Source organism: Microcaecilia unicolor, chromosome 5 (genome assembly GCF_901765095.1).
Source record: "Microcaecilia unicolor chromosome 5, aMicUni1.1, whole genome shotgun sequence".
NCBI classification, from domain to species: Eukaryota; Metazoa; Chordata; class Amphibia; order Gymnophiona; family Siphonopidae; genus Microcaecilia; species Microcaecilia unicolor.
Genome location: NC_044035.1, coordinates 37,680,982 through 37,696,757, shown reverse-complemented (window position 1 = coordinate 37,696,757; position 15,776 = coordinate 37,680,982). Strand labels below are relative to the sequence as shown.

The following is a 15,776-nucleotide window of genomic DNA, read 5'->3' as shown; positions in this document are numbered from 1 at the left end:
GTGCTCAAGAGTCCATGTGGATGACTATTCGGGTGCTCGAGCTACTAGAATTTGTTTTAAACTACCCCAAGTCCCATCTCCACCATGTTCAATCGCTGAACAAGGTGGAGATGGGACTTGGGGTAGTTTAAAACAGTGATTGGAGTTCATAGGAGTCCTGCTTGATACCCAAATGGTTCAGGCCTACCTCTCAGAGATGAGAGCAGATAATCTGATCGTACTCGTGTCCAAGGTTCGTACCTCTAAGCAGGTCACAGCACAGCAGATCTTGAGATTGTTGGGCCACATGGCTTTCACAGTGTACGTTAGACCCATGACACGTCTTCACGAGATCAGCTCAATGGACCCTAGTTTCTCAGTGGTGTCAAGCCACGGGGAGTCTAGAAGATGTCATCCAAGTGGCCCCAGAGCTTGTACGCTTTCTTCACTGGTGGACCATTCGATCCAATTTGACTCTGGGACATCCATTCCAAATTCCTCAGCCACAAAAAGCGCTAAGTACGGATTCATCTCTTCTGGGATGGGGAGCTCATGTAGAAGGGCTTCATACTCAAGGAACTTGGTCCTCCCAGGAAACGAATATTCAAATCAATCTCCTGGAGCTACGGGTGATCTGGAATGCTTTAAAGGCTTTTAGAGATCGGCTATCTCACCAAATGTTTCTCAAACAGACAATCAGGTTTTAGTGTATGACATCAACAAGCAGGGGGGGCACCGGATCACGCCCTGTGTCAGGAGGACTTCCAGATGTGGCATAGGGCTTGCCAACATGGCATGTTCCCTTGAGCCACTTATCTGGCAGTCAAAAACAATACTCTGGCCGACAGATTGAGCAGGATAATGCAGCCACATGAATGGTCTCTCAATATAGGCATAACCCACAAGATCTTCCGAGCGTGGGGCACCCCCTCAGTGGATCTTTTTGCCACTCAGCTCAACCACAAGGTCCCTCAGGTCTATTTCAGGCTTTATGCCCATGACAGATTAGCATCAAATGCCTTCCCTCTCAATTGAGTAACAGGTCTTCTGTATGCATATCCTCCCATACCTCTAGTGGGAAAGACATTGTTGAAACTCTAGCAAGACTGCGGAAACATGATTCTGGCCACAGCAGATATGGTTCCCTCTATTTCTGGAGTTATCCTATGCAGAACTGTTGAGATTGGAGTGTTTTCTGACCCTCTTCACGCAGAATGAGGGGTCCCTTCTTCATCCCATACTCCAGTATCTGGCTCTCACAGCTTGGATGTTGAGAGCCTAGAATTCACTTCCTTGGATCTCTCGGAGGGTGTCTCCTGGGTCTTGCTGGCTTCCAGGAAAGATTCCACTAAGAGTTGCTATTCTTTGAAATGGAGGAGGTTTGCCATCTAGTGTGAGAGCAATGCCCTAGATCATCTTGCTTGCCCTACACAGACCCTGCTTAAATATCTTCTACACTTATCAAAGTCTGGTCTCAAGACCAACTCCATAAGGATTCACCTTGGTGCAATTAGTGCTTGTCATCAATGTGTAGAAGGTAAGACCATCTCTAGAGAGCCTCTGGTTGTTTGCTTCATGAGAGGTTTGCTTTTGTCAAAGCCCCCTGTCAAACCTGCACCAGTGTCATGGGATCTGAACATCACTCTCACCCAGCTGATGAAAACTCCTTTTGAGCCACTGAATCCTGCCATCTGAATTATTTGACCTGGAAGGTCATTTTCTTGGTGGCTGTTACTTCGTAGAGTCAGTGAACTTCAGGCCTTAGTAGTGGATGCACCTTATACTGAGTTTTATCACAATAGAGTTGTCCTCCGCACGCATCCTAAGTTTCTGCCAAAAGTGGTGTTGAATTTCCATCTGAACCAGTCAATTGTCTTACCATTTTTTCCCCAACCTCATGCCCATCTTGGCGAAAGCAGCTTGCACACCTTGGATTGCAAGAGGGCATTGGCCTAATACATGGAGCCGACAAGGCCCCACAGACAGTCCACCCAGCTTTTTGTTTCTTTTGATCCCAACAGGATGGGCTGGCCCTAGAGGGTCATGTCATGGCTCACAACGCAACAATGATTTTGCTACTGAGAGAAAAACATGTGATTTATACTAAATTGAACCCGCCAATTCCAAATATGAACTCCGAATTTGCCTGACACGTCTAGATTTTGAGTTATACATGCAAAGCCTATTCACTTATATTATTAATGCCTTATATATTGGAAATATTCCAACGGACATGCCCAGACCTGTCCGGAGGCGCTCAGACAGGTCTATTGGCTGATGTCAGCAGTAAGTATATAAGGCAAGATGGATAGACGCAAATGTGTTAACGATCTGGACAATTTCTGCTACATATGTGGCAAATACACTGATCAGCGCAAGAATCTGACAAAGCGAGTGCGCCTTGCTTACAAGTATTACTTTGACTGTCAAATTGGAGATCAAGATAAAAGCTGGGCACCTCATGTTTGTTGCATTGTGTGCTACTCTGGGCTAATGCAGTGGTTGAATGGTAAAAGGAAAGGAATGGCTTTTGCAGTGCCAATGGTTTGGCGTGAGCAGAAAAATCACCGTTCAGACTTACTTTTGCATGACTAAAATCGCCGGATATTCAAAGAGAAACAAGTTGCAAATTGTGTATCCTGTGAGTCTGCTCTTAAACCAGTACCACACGATGTAGAGAATCCAGTGCCTGCCCCTCCTGCAGCAGGAACGGCAATTGAAACTGACGCTTCTGATCCTGATGAAGATGTTGATCGGCTTGATGTATTTCCTGATCCAGAACAACTGGAGGGTCAGCCGCACTTGCTGAGCCAATCAGATTTAGATGATCTGATAAGAGCTCTGTCATTACCTAAAGAAAAGTCAGAACTGCTAGCTTCTAGACTTCGGGAATGGAAATTGCTACAACGAAGCGCCACAACTTCACACTTTCGTCATCGACACACCAAGTTAGCTGCATGCTATGCAATGGAAAGCGATGTCTGTTTCTGTACTGATATAAATGGTCTTATGATGGAGTTAGATGGTACACATGTTCCCGATGAATGGAGGCTATTCATAGACTAGCAAAACGAGTTTGAAAGCTGTCTTGTTGCACAATGGTAATGAAAAACCATCTGTTCTATTGGCTCATGGGGTTGGAATGAAAGAGACCCATGCTTCTATGGAGTTGATTTTGAAAATGATCAAATACTCTGAACATAAATAGAATATTTGTGCTGACCTGAAAGTGATAGCACTGTAGGCCAAGCAGCAGTGCTACATGTGTTTCTTGTGCCTATGGAACAGACGTGATGACAAAAATCATTACAAAATGAGACAGTGGCCTCTCAGAGTCGAGCACACAGTTGGTTGGTACAATGTACAACACAAATCACTGGTCAATCCACTTGAAGTTTATTTTCCACCACTTCATATTAAACTTGGTTTGATAAAAAATGTTGTAATTGCACTTGATCGTGATGGAATGGTTTCCAGTATTTGAAGGAGATGTTTAGCACACTGAAAACCGAGGCTAAAATAAAGGCCGGAATTTTTATTGGCCCTGAAAACAAACTAATGCATGATGACACATTCAGAACAAAACTCAACCCTCTGGAACTTGCAGCTTGGGATGCATTTGTGCTAGTAGTGCAGAACTTCCTTGGGAACAGACGAGCTGAAAACTATGCTGAACTAGTAGACATGCTTAAAGCAAATGAACAACTTTCCCATCTTCACTTTTTCCCACCCAATTTGGGACACGTAACTGACGAACATGGAGAGAGGTTCCATAAAGACATTTCTACAATGGAGAAACAGATATCAAAGCCGCTGGAATCCCAACATGATGGGGGACTACTGGTTTTTACAACAGGAAAATATGACCGGTCACAAACGCAAAAGCAGATGCCTGAAGCACTTTTAACAAGTGCAAACTTATGCATTACAAAATTTCCTGACGTGCTACAACAATTCTGACTTTGGATTTGGAATACGCACACTGAATTTAGTATAGGACAAATGGTTTTTGCCCAGTAGCACACAAATTTTTTTTTTTGTGCTGTTGTCAGAGCCATGGCTGCTTCAGTAGCCCACTTGAGATCAGCCTCCATTGCAAGGCTGCGATGTAGTCTTCAGTCCACACATTCACATCTCACTACTGCCTTGAGCAGGATTGCACAAACCGACTGTCGTGTTGGGTGTCAGAGAAAGCACAGGACTTACTTACCTGTAGCAGGTATTCTCAGAGGACAGCAGGCTTTATATTCTCATAGTCCCTCCCACCTCCCCTTGGAGTTGTCTCCTTTGTAGTTTCTTGCTTTAATTTTTGCTGAAGTATTAAACTGAGGAGACCGTGTTCGCGTGGAGGGCGGGAAGCCACTCATGCATTTGCGGTGGAGCATGTCTCGCACTCCACAAAGCTCTCATTAGACTTTTGTAAATTTCAGACCAAACCATGCAGGTCAGCATCACCCACTTGTGAAAATGTAAATCCTGCTGTTCCCGGCCGAAGTCAAGGCCTAAAAGTAGCCTGATGATGGAAAATAAAAGGAAACTTAAAACCAGGCAACATCACTAATGCTTAAAGGAAAATAAAAGGACGGAGGTACCACAGAAGGAACACAATAAAGAATGAAAAACAAATGAAAAAAAGAGCTAAAAGGCATAAACGAGCTCTCAGACCGAGCGATGTGAGGAGACTGTAAAAAACAAAAACAAAAAAACACGCCCTCTCCTCACCACGATAGAAAAGAACAGAGACCACTGTGTTCTCGAAGCGGGCGGGAAGACGCTCGCTCTCCACATAGCTCTCGTTAGACTTTTGTAAATTCCAGACCGGGCAACATGGGTTGATGTCACCCACTTGTGAGAATTATAAGCCTGCTTGTCTTTGAAGAACTGCTTTTACCACATTCTCTGGCAACGAATTCCAACGTATAATTACATGTTGCGCGAAGAAAGATTTTCTCCAGTTTGTTTTAAATTTACTACTTAGTAGCTTCATTGAATGCCCCCTAGTCCTAGTATTTTTGGAAAAAATAAACAAGTGATTCACGTCTACCTGTTTTACTCCACTCAGTATTTTATAGACCTCTATCATATCTTCTCTCAACTGTCTCTTCTTCAAGCTAAAGAGCCCTATTCCCTTTAGCTTTTCCTCGTAGGGAACTAATCCTATCCCCTTTATCATTTTATTTATTTGTTACATTTGTACCCCACATTTTCCCACCTATTTGCAGGTTCAATGTGGCTTACATAGTACCATGAGGTGTTAGCCACCTCCGGCGATGAAACAAATACAGAATGATGATATTGTCAATGAGGTAAATGTGTTACAGACATATTAGGGAATCGTAGAGGAGTTACGATCAGGTACCGCATACAGTTTAAGCTTCTCCTATTATTTTTATCTGCCGCCGAACACCGAGTAGAGGATTTCAACATATCAACGATGAGATCTAGATCCTTTTCCTGGGCAGTGACTCCTAATGTGGAACCTTGCATCGCATAGCTATCATAAAGTTATGACACAAGTAGAGGACCAGGGGGGGGGGGGGGGGGGGGTTGGAAAGGAGGGAAAGATGCTGGATCTGACTGACCAAGGCTGGCAGCAGCATAGATGAAAAAAAGCGGCTTTTCTATGGCTGGCGCTGGGCTCGGGGGAAAGACTGCCCCCCCCCCCCCCATCCACCCACCAGTGGAGACGTGACGTTGCCAATGCGGGCCAAAAGAATGCCCATGGACTACAGTTTTGCCCAGCTCAACTTATTCCAATATAAAGTATCACAACTTGTTTAGTTACCTAAGGTCAGGTGACCCTCAGGGGGAGGAATGCTGGCTTCGGCCTAACCCCTGGAAAGCCTTTCCTTGGCTGAGGTGCCCAGCTCTCCCACCGGCTGCCTTTCAGGTGCTGTGGAGGACTTGCAGCTCATCTGCATATCCTCACAGCCTTCTCCGGGGTGACTCCCAGGTCCACTCCGATCCACTCAGGGCTTCTGCTCTAGATGCCGCGCGCCATCATTTTTCTTTACACTTATATTTTCTCCCAGTCACTACTTATGGCTCCAGTACACTCTCTCTTCCTGGTACTGTCCCTTCCTAATCTGTTTCTCCATCTGAAACTGTACACTACACAAACAGATTGCCCACCCTCTGCTTTCATCATCTCACCATCTCTTTTGTTCCCTTCCTTCTTCTCAGCTTTCAACCTTCAACATTTCCTTTCTTCCATTCATCTATCTCCTTTCTATCTGAGTACATCTCGCCTTCGTTGCTGTCGTCATACCTCTTCAATTCTTCTCCGTTCTCTCTCACTCCTTCTCCTGCTCTCCACTGGGGACATCAATCCCAATCCTCCACATCAACTCTCATCCTATTTGTTCAGGTCACACCGTGATGTCAACAATCTAATTTATGTTCTTCTCCTCCCCCCTTCTTGCCTGCCTTTCTCATGTAATCTGTGGAATGCCCGTTCTGTCTGTAACAAACTTTCCTACATCCATGACCTGTTTCTCTCCCATTCTCTCCATCTGCTTACCTTAACTGAAACTTGGCTTTGCCCTGAAGACTCTGCTTTAGTCGCAGCCCTATGCCAGAGGTTATCTTTTCTCCCATACTCCTCGCCCGGTTGATTTCAACCTCTTCTTCCACCTCAGTCTCACTGCTTTTCTTCCTTCGAAGTCCATTCATCTATCACTCCTCTGCCTGAGTAGCAGTCATTTATCGATCTCCTGATAAGTCCCTTTCTTCCTTTCTCACTGACTTTGATGCCTGGCTTTCCTTCTATCTTGAATCCTCATCTCTTCCCTCATGCTTGGAGATTTTAACATTTATGCTAATGATCCCTCTGACTCTTATGCTTCTCAGTTTCTCGCTTTAACATCCTCATTCAATCTTCAACTGTGCTCCACTACCCCCACTCACGAGAATGGCCACGGTCTTGATCTTATCCTCTTCTCAAACTGCTCACTCTCCAGCTTCTGTGCCTCAGCTCTTCCCCTCTCTGATAACTTCCACACTTAAACACTCTCCTCCCCAGTCCCGCCAATCTTAACCAATACATTTAGAAATCTTCAGGCTATTGACCCTTCTACTCTGTCCTCCAGTGTTTCAAATCTCTTCTCTACCACTATGTTATCCAAGTCTGTCAATGAAGCTGTCCCTTCCTAAAATACTATTCTTTCCTCTGCTCTGGATACTCTTGCACTTCCCATTCCCTGGCTTGTAAAGCGTACCAAACCCCAGCCTTGGCTGCAGGGCCGTGCCTAGGGTCTCTGGCACCCCCCTGAAGACTATCAGTTGGCGCCCCCCCCCCCCCCCCCCCCGGTGAAAATGATCGCTCACCACTTGCTACACTGACAGGAATTGTCAGCAATATTCTTAGAAACAAATTGCTATACATTGCAAAATAAGATAGCAGATGTAAATTCTCAAAGTAGACATATTCCAAACGCTAAAATGAAAATAAAATGATTTTTTTCTACCTTTGTTGTCTGGTGACTTTCTTTTTCCGATCATGCTGGCCAGTATCTGAGTCTGCTGCTATCTGTCCTCTTAACTCCATTTCCAGGGCTTCCTTTCCATTTATTTCTTTACTTTCCTCCTTTCTTCTTCATTTCTTGCTCTATATCCATTTCCAGCAATTTCTTCTCTCTCCCTGGGTCCTGTCCTCCCATCCACGTCCATCCTTGTCCCTCTCTGCCCTTCCCTCCTCCATCCATAGCCAGCAATCCTCCTCTCTCTCCCCTCCCCTCCATTTCTAGCAAATTGTCCTCTCCCTGGGCCCCAATGTCCATCCTTGTCCCTCTCTGCCCTTCCCTCCTCCTCCATCCATAGCCAGCAATCCTCCTCCCCTCCCCTCCATTTCCAGCAATTTGTCCTCTCCCTGGGCCCCCATGTCCATCCTTGTCCCTCTCTGCCCTTCCCTCCTCCATCCATAGCCAGCAATCCTCCTCTCTCCCCTCCATTTCCAGCAAATTGTCCTCTCCCTGGGCCCCCATGTCCATCCTTGTCCCTCTCTGCCCTTCCCTCCTCCATCCATAGCCAGCAATCCTCCTCTCTCTCCCCTCCCCTCCATTTCCAGCAAATTGTCCTCTCCCTGGGCCCCCATGTCCATCCTTGTCCTTCTCTGCCCTTCCCTCCTCCATCCATAGCCAGCAATCCTCCTCTCTCTCCCCTCCCCTCCATTTCCAGCAAATTGTCTTCTCCCTTCACGCGATTCGCGAACCGCTTAGCACTGCTTAAAGAAAAAAAAATTACACGTCAGCAGGAACAGGCTGCTTCAGCCAATCCCAGGGGCCTTCCTTCAGCGTGTTCCGCCCCTGAGGGCTGAAGGAAGGCTCCTGGGATTGGCTGAAGCAGCTTGTTCCTGCTGACGTGTAAATTTTTTTTTAAAGCAGTGCTAAGCGGCAGCGCGGTTCGCGAATCGCGTGAAGTGGGGGGTGGGACGACGCGACGGCAATGAAGAGGTCGCAGCAGCGTCAGTGAAAGCGGAGCGCTGCCGACGTCTACCTTCCCTTCGCGCTCTTGGTTCCCTCAGTGTCCGCCTTCTTCTGACGTCAGAAGAAGGCGGGACACTGAGGGAACCAATGAGTGCAAGGGAAGGGAGACGTCGGCAGCGCTTTCACTGACGCTACTGCGACCAGGTAAAAGATTTAAAGGCCTCGGCGGCGCGGGGCGAGAGTAAGCACCGCGGCGGCGCCCCCCTGCGGCGCTTACCCCGCTTACCGCATCGGCACGGCCTTGCTTGGCTGACCTCTAGAATCCGCTGCCTACGTTCCTGTGCCTGCTCTGCCGAACGCCTTTGGCTGAAACCCCATGCCCATGCTTACTTCATACATTTCATATTAATCCTATGTAACCATCTATCCAACATATATCCAGGAAACAATGACAATGACCTTGACTACATCTCCCACCAAGTATCAGTCCATTCCTCTTTAGAAGTGTTTCCATTACCTTACTCACCACCAAGGTTAGACTGACAGGTCTGTAATTCCCAACCTCCTCCTTACTTCCACTCTTGTGCAGAGGAAACACATTCGCCCTTCTCCAGTCCGCAGGGACCACTCCAGTATCTAAGGAAGCATTGAAGATTGTTAGGCTTTCAAGGAAGAAACCAGGTTCGTGAGCCCTTGGGCCACTGCCGAGGAGCTGCAGTGGCAGGCAAAACCATTCCACACCAGGGACAAGACAGAACTCTGACAGAAACAGCTAGACTTCACCTGCACTTGGCCGCCCTTCCCTAGGAGTTGAGCCCCTGGGTGCAGGCGGCCGGCAGGACTTACTGGACAGGGCAGGAACAGGACAAGCTAAAGGACAAGAACTGAAAGCTGCCAAGCAGCCACTGAAAAAGTGTACAAAGACACTGACAGACAGGGGTCAGGTCTGAAAGCTGCCACGCAGCCACTAAGAAACAAACACAGACAAACAGGAACTAGAGCAGGAAGACAGACCAGAAACAAGACTAGGAAAATAAGCAATAAACCTCAGCTAAACTACACACAGACTAACTAGAACTGGACAAGAAACTCCAACAAGAAACCGGACTAGGCAGAAGTACAACAAAGCACCAACAAACCAGGGACCTTAGACGATGCAAAGGCAAACACAGAAGTTTCCAGGTGATTAATAAAGCCCATCAGCTGCTGAAGTTCAGCTGCAGGAATCACAAGGCAGCTACGGGTGCTATTCAGGCACAAACAAGAGAAGCAAGTCTGGCAGCCAGGAAGATCTGGACCGGACTGGGCTGAAGTCTGGAACATGCGACTGTTCATAGCAGCCACCGCTTCTGGCCACCAGGGAGCGAGGTGAGCACAGAAAAGGAAACGGTGACAAAGATGTCTGTCAACAGAGCCAACAGAACTTCTCCGAGTTCCTTATCTGCACCCTTCTCCTCCGCTAACTCCAGACTCCATTCCTTTTATCTTGCTGCACCATATACCTGGAATAAACTTCCTGAGCCGGTCTGTCAAGCTCCATCTCTGGCTCTCTTCCAATCTAGGATAAAAGCCCACCTTTTTGATGCTGCTTTTAACTCCTAACTTTTATTCACTTGTTCAGTACCCTTATTTTATCATCCCCACCTTAAGTAATTCCCTTATTTATTTGTCCTGTTTGTCTGTCCTAATTAGATTGTAAGCTCTTTCGAGCAGGGACTGTCTCTTCATGTTCAAGTGTACAGCGCTGCATACATCTAGTAGCGCTATAGAAATGATAAGTAGTAGTAGTAGTAGTATTCTTCATATTGAAGCAAACATGGCAGTCATAATACCATTACCAAATGTGTGAAGGAAAACCCAGACACCGATAGATTAATGGTGACTTTTGAGCATTGGGCTCCTAAATACCGTGTGCGTCTATATCCACAGTTGAACTTACAGATTTTGAAATAGTGATCGATGTTCAAAGCAAAATCGTATGCAAATGAGATGGGTGGAAATTCTGCAAGTAGCTCAGTAGGTAAAGCGCCTAGCACATGCATAGAACAGTACTGCGTTAAGAATTGATGTTATAGGCATGCCCAGGGAAAAAAGGCAATGACCGCGTCATAGGGTTCCATGACTGTAGCAGTGCTGTTATATACAGTGGGGGAAATAAGTATTTGATCCCTTGCTGATTTTGTAAGTTTGCCCACTGACAAAGACATGAGCAGCCCATAATTGAAGGGTAGGTTATTGGTAACAGTGAGAGATAGCACATCACAAATTAAATCCGGAAAATCACATTGTGGAAAGTATATGAATTTATTTGCATTCTGCAGAGGGAAATAAGTATTTGATCCCCCACCAACCAGTAAGAGATCTGGCCCCTACAGACCAGGTAGATGCTCCAAATCAACTCGTTACCTGCATGACAGACAGCTGTCGGCAATGGTCACCTGTATGAAAGACACCTGTCCACAGACTCAGTGAATCAGTCAGACTCTAACCTCTACAAAATGGCCAAGAGCAAGGAGCTGTCTAAGGATGTCAGGGACAAGATCATACACCTGCACAAGGCTGGAATGGGCTACAAAACCATCAGTAAGACGCTGGGCGAGAAGGAGACAACTGTTGGTGCCATAGTAAGAAAATGGAAGAAGTACAAAATGACTGTCAATCGACAAAGATCTGGGGCTCCACGCAAAATCTCACCTCGTGGGGTATCCTTGATCATGAGGAAGGTTAGAAATCAGCCTACAACTACAAGGGGGGAACTTGTCAATGATCTCAAGGCAGCTGGGACCACTGTCACCACGAAAACCATTGGTAACACATTACGACATAACGGATTGCAATCCTGCAGTGCCCGCAAGGTCCCCCTGCTCCGGAAGGCACATGTGACGGCCCGTCTGAAGTTTGCCAGTGAACACCTGGATGATGCCGACAGTGATTGGGAGAAGGTGCTGTGGTCAGATGAGACAAAAATTGAGCTCTTTGGCATGAACTCAACTCACCGTGTTTGGAGGAAGAGAAATGCTGCCTATGACCCAAAGAACACCGTCCCCACTGTCAAGCATGGAGGTGGAAATGTTATGTTTTGGGGGTGTTTCTCTGCTAAGGGCACAGGACTACTTCACCGCATCAATGGGAGAATGGATGGGGCCATGTACCGTACAATTCTGAGTGACAACCTCCTTCCCTCCGCCAGGGCCTTAAAAATGGGTCGTGGCTGGGTCTTCCAGCACGACAATGACCCAAAACATACAGCCAAGGCAACAAAGGAGTGGCTCAGGAAGAAGCACATTAGGGTCATGGAGTGGCCTAGCCAGTCACCAGACCTTAATCCCATTGAAAACTTATGGAGGGAGCTGAAGCTGCGAGTTGCCAAGCGACAGCCCAGAACTCTTAATGATTTAGAGATGATCTGCAAAGAGGAGTGGACCAAAATTCCTCCTGACGTGTGCAAACCTCATCATCAACTACAGAAGACGTCTGACCGCTGTGCTTGCCAACAAGGGTTTTGCCACCAAGTATTAGGTCTTGTTTGCCAGAGGGATTAAATACTTATTTCCCTCTGCAGAATGCAAATAAATTCATATACTTTCCACAATGTGATTTTCCGGATTTAATTTGTGATGTGCTATCTCTCACTGTTACTAATAACCTACCCTTCAATTATGGGCTGCTCATGTCTTTGTCAGTGGGCAAACTTACAAAATCAGCAAGGGATCAAATACTTATTTCCCCCACTGTATGTGTGCCCCATACGTAATACACGTACATTTATTTGCGGAGCACACACATACAGTACATGCACATAGCACATTCACACACATACATGCAGATTCTATTAACAAATTATGTGCGGCACACACACATGGCACATTTAAACACGTGCAAATGCTATTTAAAAATGAAAGCAGACTGGTCCACCGAGAAGTTGCCCTCATACAACAGCTTTAGACCTGCCAGAACATTTTGAATGTTAAAGGTAGGCGCTCCTTTCTGTGCATCGTATAGCATGCTCATTTTAATACATTTGCATAGGATTATCAGTAGCTACAACCACAAAAGGAACGCAGGACCCCTTTGTGCATTAGATGCTAGACCGGCTACCACCAGTCTAAACCAAGTGTTGCAAGCATGGTAAGCTTTGATCATAGGGGCCCTAGAGGTAAACATTCCACCGTTCTTTATGGCAGGGCCGCCGAGGGGGGGGGGGGCAGGGGGGGACAAAATTCCCCCGGGCCTGGGCCTCCAAGGGGAGTCTGGCGCCGCAGTCCCCCCCACCCACACCCTCCGTCCACCACCGGGCCAGGCCCCCCTGAGTTCAAATCATAGCGCCTCACCTCGACCTCGCTCCATGTGAAAGAAGGGAAGCAGCAGCAATCTGCAGATCGCCTCCCTTCGGGCCTTCCCTCCCTGTGTCCCGCCCTCGCGCAAGTTACGTCATACGAGGGCGGGACACAGGGAGGGAAGGCCCGAAGGGAGGCGATCTGCAGACTGCCGCTGCTGCGCTTCTTTCACACTGAGCGAGGTCGAGGCGCTATGATTTGAATTCAGGGGGGCCCGGCCCGTTGGTGGCCGGAGGGGGGGGGGGCGGCAACGACTATGACCTCAGGGGGTGGCAGCAGTGGGGCCCCGGGGACGGCCTTGCCCTGGGCCCAGTCTCTCTGCGGCCCTGGTCTATGGGTTATGTTTCAGATTACTGAGGCAGCGGTGCTCTTTATTTGCAGATTCTGCAGTATCCTTATGTGTCACTTTTTATTTTTTTTAGGTCAGTTGTGAACCTCTCTATTGCAGGGATGACGACGCATTTCACTGCATGCAGAAAAGGCTAAACGCCTCCTTGTTGCATTTACATTTTACATGGCACTGTGATCTCAATATCTAAACTCAGTTCTTTTGTAACCAGCACTAACCATTTTGGTAAGCTGCGGACAATAACTACCCCCACTGTATTCCATTTATCGACTGGGAACCTCACGTCATTGTATGCAAAGGTGCGCAAAAGTTTACCTGAAGAGATGGCAGCGGGGTCTTCCTTGCTACATACCATCCTCTGGCTACAGGCAGTCAGTTACTGTCTGTTTCGGGTTGGCAGGGATTTTCTCCAATAGTATCAGGATTCCTTCCGTGCGCTAGAAAAGTTTTTGTTGTGTAACCCCCTTGAATAACAAGCGTGGGTCTCACCTAGTCACGCCCCGGCTTCGGGATAGCATTACTAGTGGAAGCACTGCAACTCTCGGTGCCTCCATAGTAGGCCTTTCAACAACAACAGCAGCTCGAGAAAGGAAAAGGCCGCGCCTCTAGTGGCCACCTGCTGTCGCCGGACTGTTATTCCGAGTCCGACGTCACTAGCTGACAGCTGTAGCGTCTCCTGCGCGTGCTGCTGCGTCTCCCACCCTTCTCCCGGCTCTGCGAGTGGGATTGGAGAGGGGTGCGAGCCGCGAGCGCAAGACTCGAAGGTTACCGTTGGTGGGGGGCAGGGTTTTTTCTCTTGACACGAAAAAGCGGGCGCGAGGCCATAACGAGGAGGAGGTGGTGGTGGATGTGAAAGGAGAGATACAGACGCGAACCTACCGGGAGGGGCGTTATCGCTGTGGGTGCCCTTTCCCGGTTTCTTTGCAGAGGGCTGCTGCTGCTAGTCTTGCCTATTTTTTTTTTAATTCCTCTCTTTCGTGGTACTTTTCCTGAGGCGGAGGTCTCCGGTTCCTAGGTACAGCAGTGGTGGCGGTATTTTCTGCTTTTTTTTTTTTGTGGGGGGTCGGCCTGGAGTTCCGGAACGCAGCCGCTCCTCCCCTGAGCGGAAACTAAACCCAGAAGCCGGAGGAAGAGAGAGAAGAAATAGCGTGGAGTGCTGTAGAGAGTGAGCGGCCTACAGCCAGCCCTTCGTCCCGAGCCCCCGGCCTCGCTGACAAGTTGCTCCTACTACGTTTTACTGTTTGCGGCAAAAAATAAATAAATCAGTCACTGATTTGGACCCATTTAACTCCACGAGTGCGGGGAAACGCCCCGTTGTGCTGTGACTGACTGAGTAACCGGTTTGCCGCTGTTGGTGGAGCACCACCTGGATCATTTCCGTGATAGCAGCTGTCGAGACTTGTTGCTAAATGCAGTGTTACAGAGTTTGGAGTTTTTGCCAGTTTTTGTCAAGAAGAGAATTTTTCCAAAATACACTGAAATAATAGTTTGGAAAATGTGGAGCGATACATTGTGAAGTATTTAGTAGCCATTTATAGTACCACGTCTCCTTTTTTTTTTTTTTCCAATAAATAGCACATTTTATTTTGCCCTAATTTGAAAAAAAAGGGCAATGGCTTTCTTTAATTTTAAAAAGATCTTTAAGTTGGGAGGAGAAAAGAAGAAGAAACAATATGAACATGTCCAGAGGGATTTGAATCCTGAAGACTGTTGGGAAATTGTAGGAGAGTTGGGAGACGGAGCTTTTGGGAAAGTGTACAAGGTAAGAGAATCGAAATGTCCGCAAACACTGGTCGTGGGAGTTTTAATTCTGCGGAATTTGTTTTGGGGAAAGTGGATTAACATGCTAGGTTTTGCACCAGGTAAACTAGTTATGTTTGTTGCTGTGACATTGTTGTTTTTTTTTTAATACATGCGTTTTTGTCATCTGACCGTAGTTGGATGCTTTAGGTTTATGGTCCAGATCCGTGTTCTTCAGTGCAAAGCCCGGGGGGGCCAGTGGCTGGCCCTGCATCATTCTGGGTTTCTTTTTTCTCAACTGTTTGCCTCTCTACATGGGATCGATAAGGTGAAGACCTGCATCCTTGATTGTCAAGGCATTTTTCAAAAGACAGAGAATCCGGTTGAAAATACCAACCTCCTTTAGGATTGCCCCACTAGAAAATGCGAAGGCAGGTTGGTGGAGATGGATGTGATTGACACACGCTTCTCAGTAGTCCTACGGCCCGCTTGGGTCCGAGTAAAACACAGATCCCACGGCCCCGTAGATCTCGCGGATTTTTTCATTATTGCTTTTTACCCGGACCCATAGATGACAGTTCCTCCTTCAGCTCGTTTGGATCCAGAGCTTCTCCAACTTAAAAATTAGTGAAGACCAGTAGTGGTCTAGATAGAACACCATGGTAAAAGGTTACGGCAACTCTTTCCCACAAAACAAGCAATTATAACTACACAAACATTTTAACTACATGTAGTTCCATTGAGAAGTATGAGGTTCGAGAATTTGCACTATTCTTTCCCAACTGCTATGATATTTCATGGAGAAATAGTCATTTATTTTAACACAACTTTTTTGCCTTGAATTTTTATTACACTATCTTATAGATCTATTCCTAATTAGAATTATTTTACATTGGGGTCCTCTAACTTAAGAATCGGCACAGCTTGGTGTGGTGATTTTATCTATGG

At 47.0% G+C, this 15,776-nt stretch overlaps 2 protein-coding genes across 7 annotated transcripts in view; one reads left to right on the top strand and one right to left on the bottom strand.

Annotated features, from left to right (window-relative positions):
- The window catches only part of STN1 (STN1 subunit of CST complex), a 101,161-nt gene extending 87,673 nt beyond the window's left edge, over positions 1 to 13,488 (bottom strand). For 3 of the 4 annotated variants that reach the window (XM_030202791.1, XM_030202794.1, XM_030202793.1), the window contains exon 1: positions 13,404 to 13,488. In XM_030202791.1, coding sequence (XP_030058651.1) covers positions 13,404 to 13,443 — 40 coding nt within the window. In that variant the 5' untranslated portion in view covers positions 13,444 to 13,488. The remainder of the gene's footprint in view (positions 1 to 13,403) is intronic. The other variant, XM_030202792.1, reaches the window with a different exon arrangement.
- A 1,062-nt stretch (positions 13,489 to 14,550) lies between these two features.
- The window catches only part of SLK (STE20 like kinase), a 322,672-nt gene continuing 321,446 nt past the window's right edge, over positions 14,551 to 15,776 (top strand). For 2 of the 3 annotated variants that reach the window (XM_030202789.1, XM_030202788.1), the window contains exon 1: positions 14,551 to 14,850. In XM_030202789.1, the coding sequence (XP_030058649.1) occupies positions 14,701 to 14,850 (150 nt within the window). In that variant the 5' untranslated portion in view covers positions 14,551 to 14,700. The remainder of the gene's footprint in view (positions 14,851 to 15,776) is intronic. The other variant, XM_030202790.1, reaches the window with a different exon arrangement.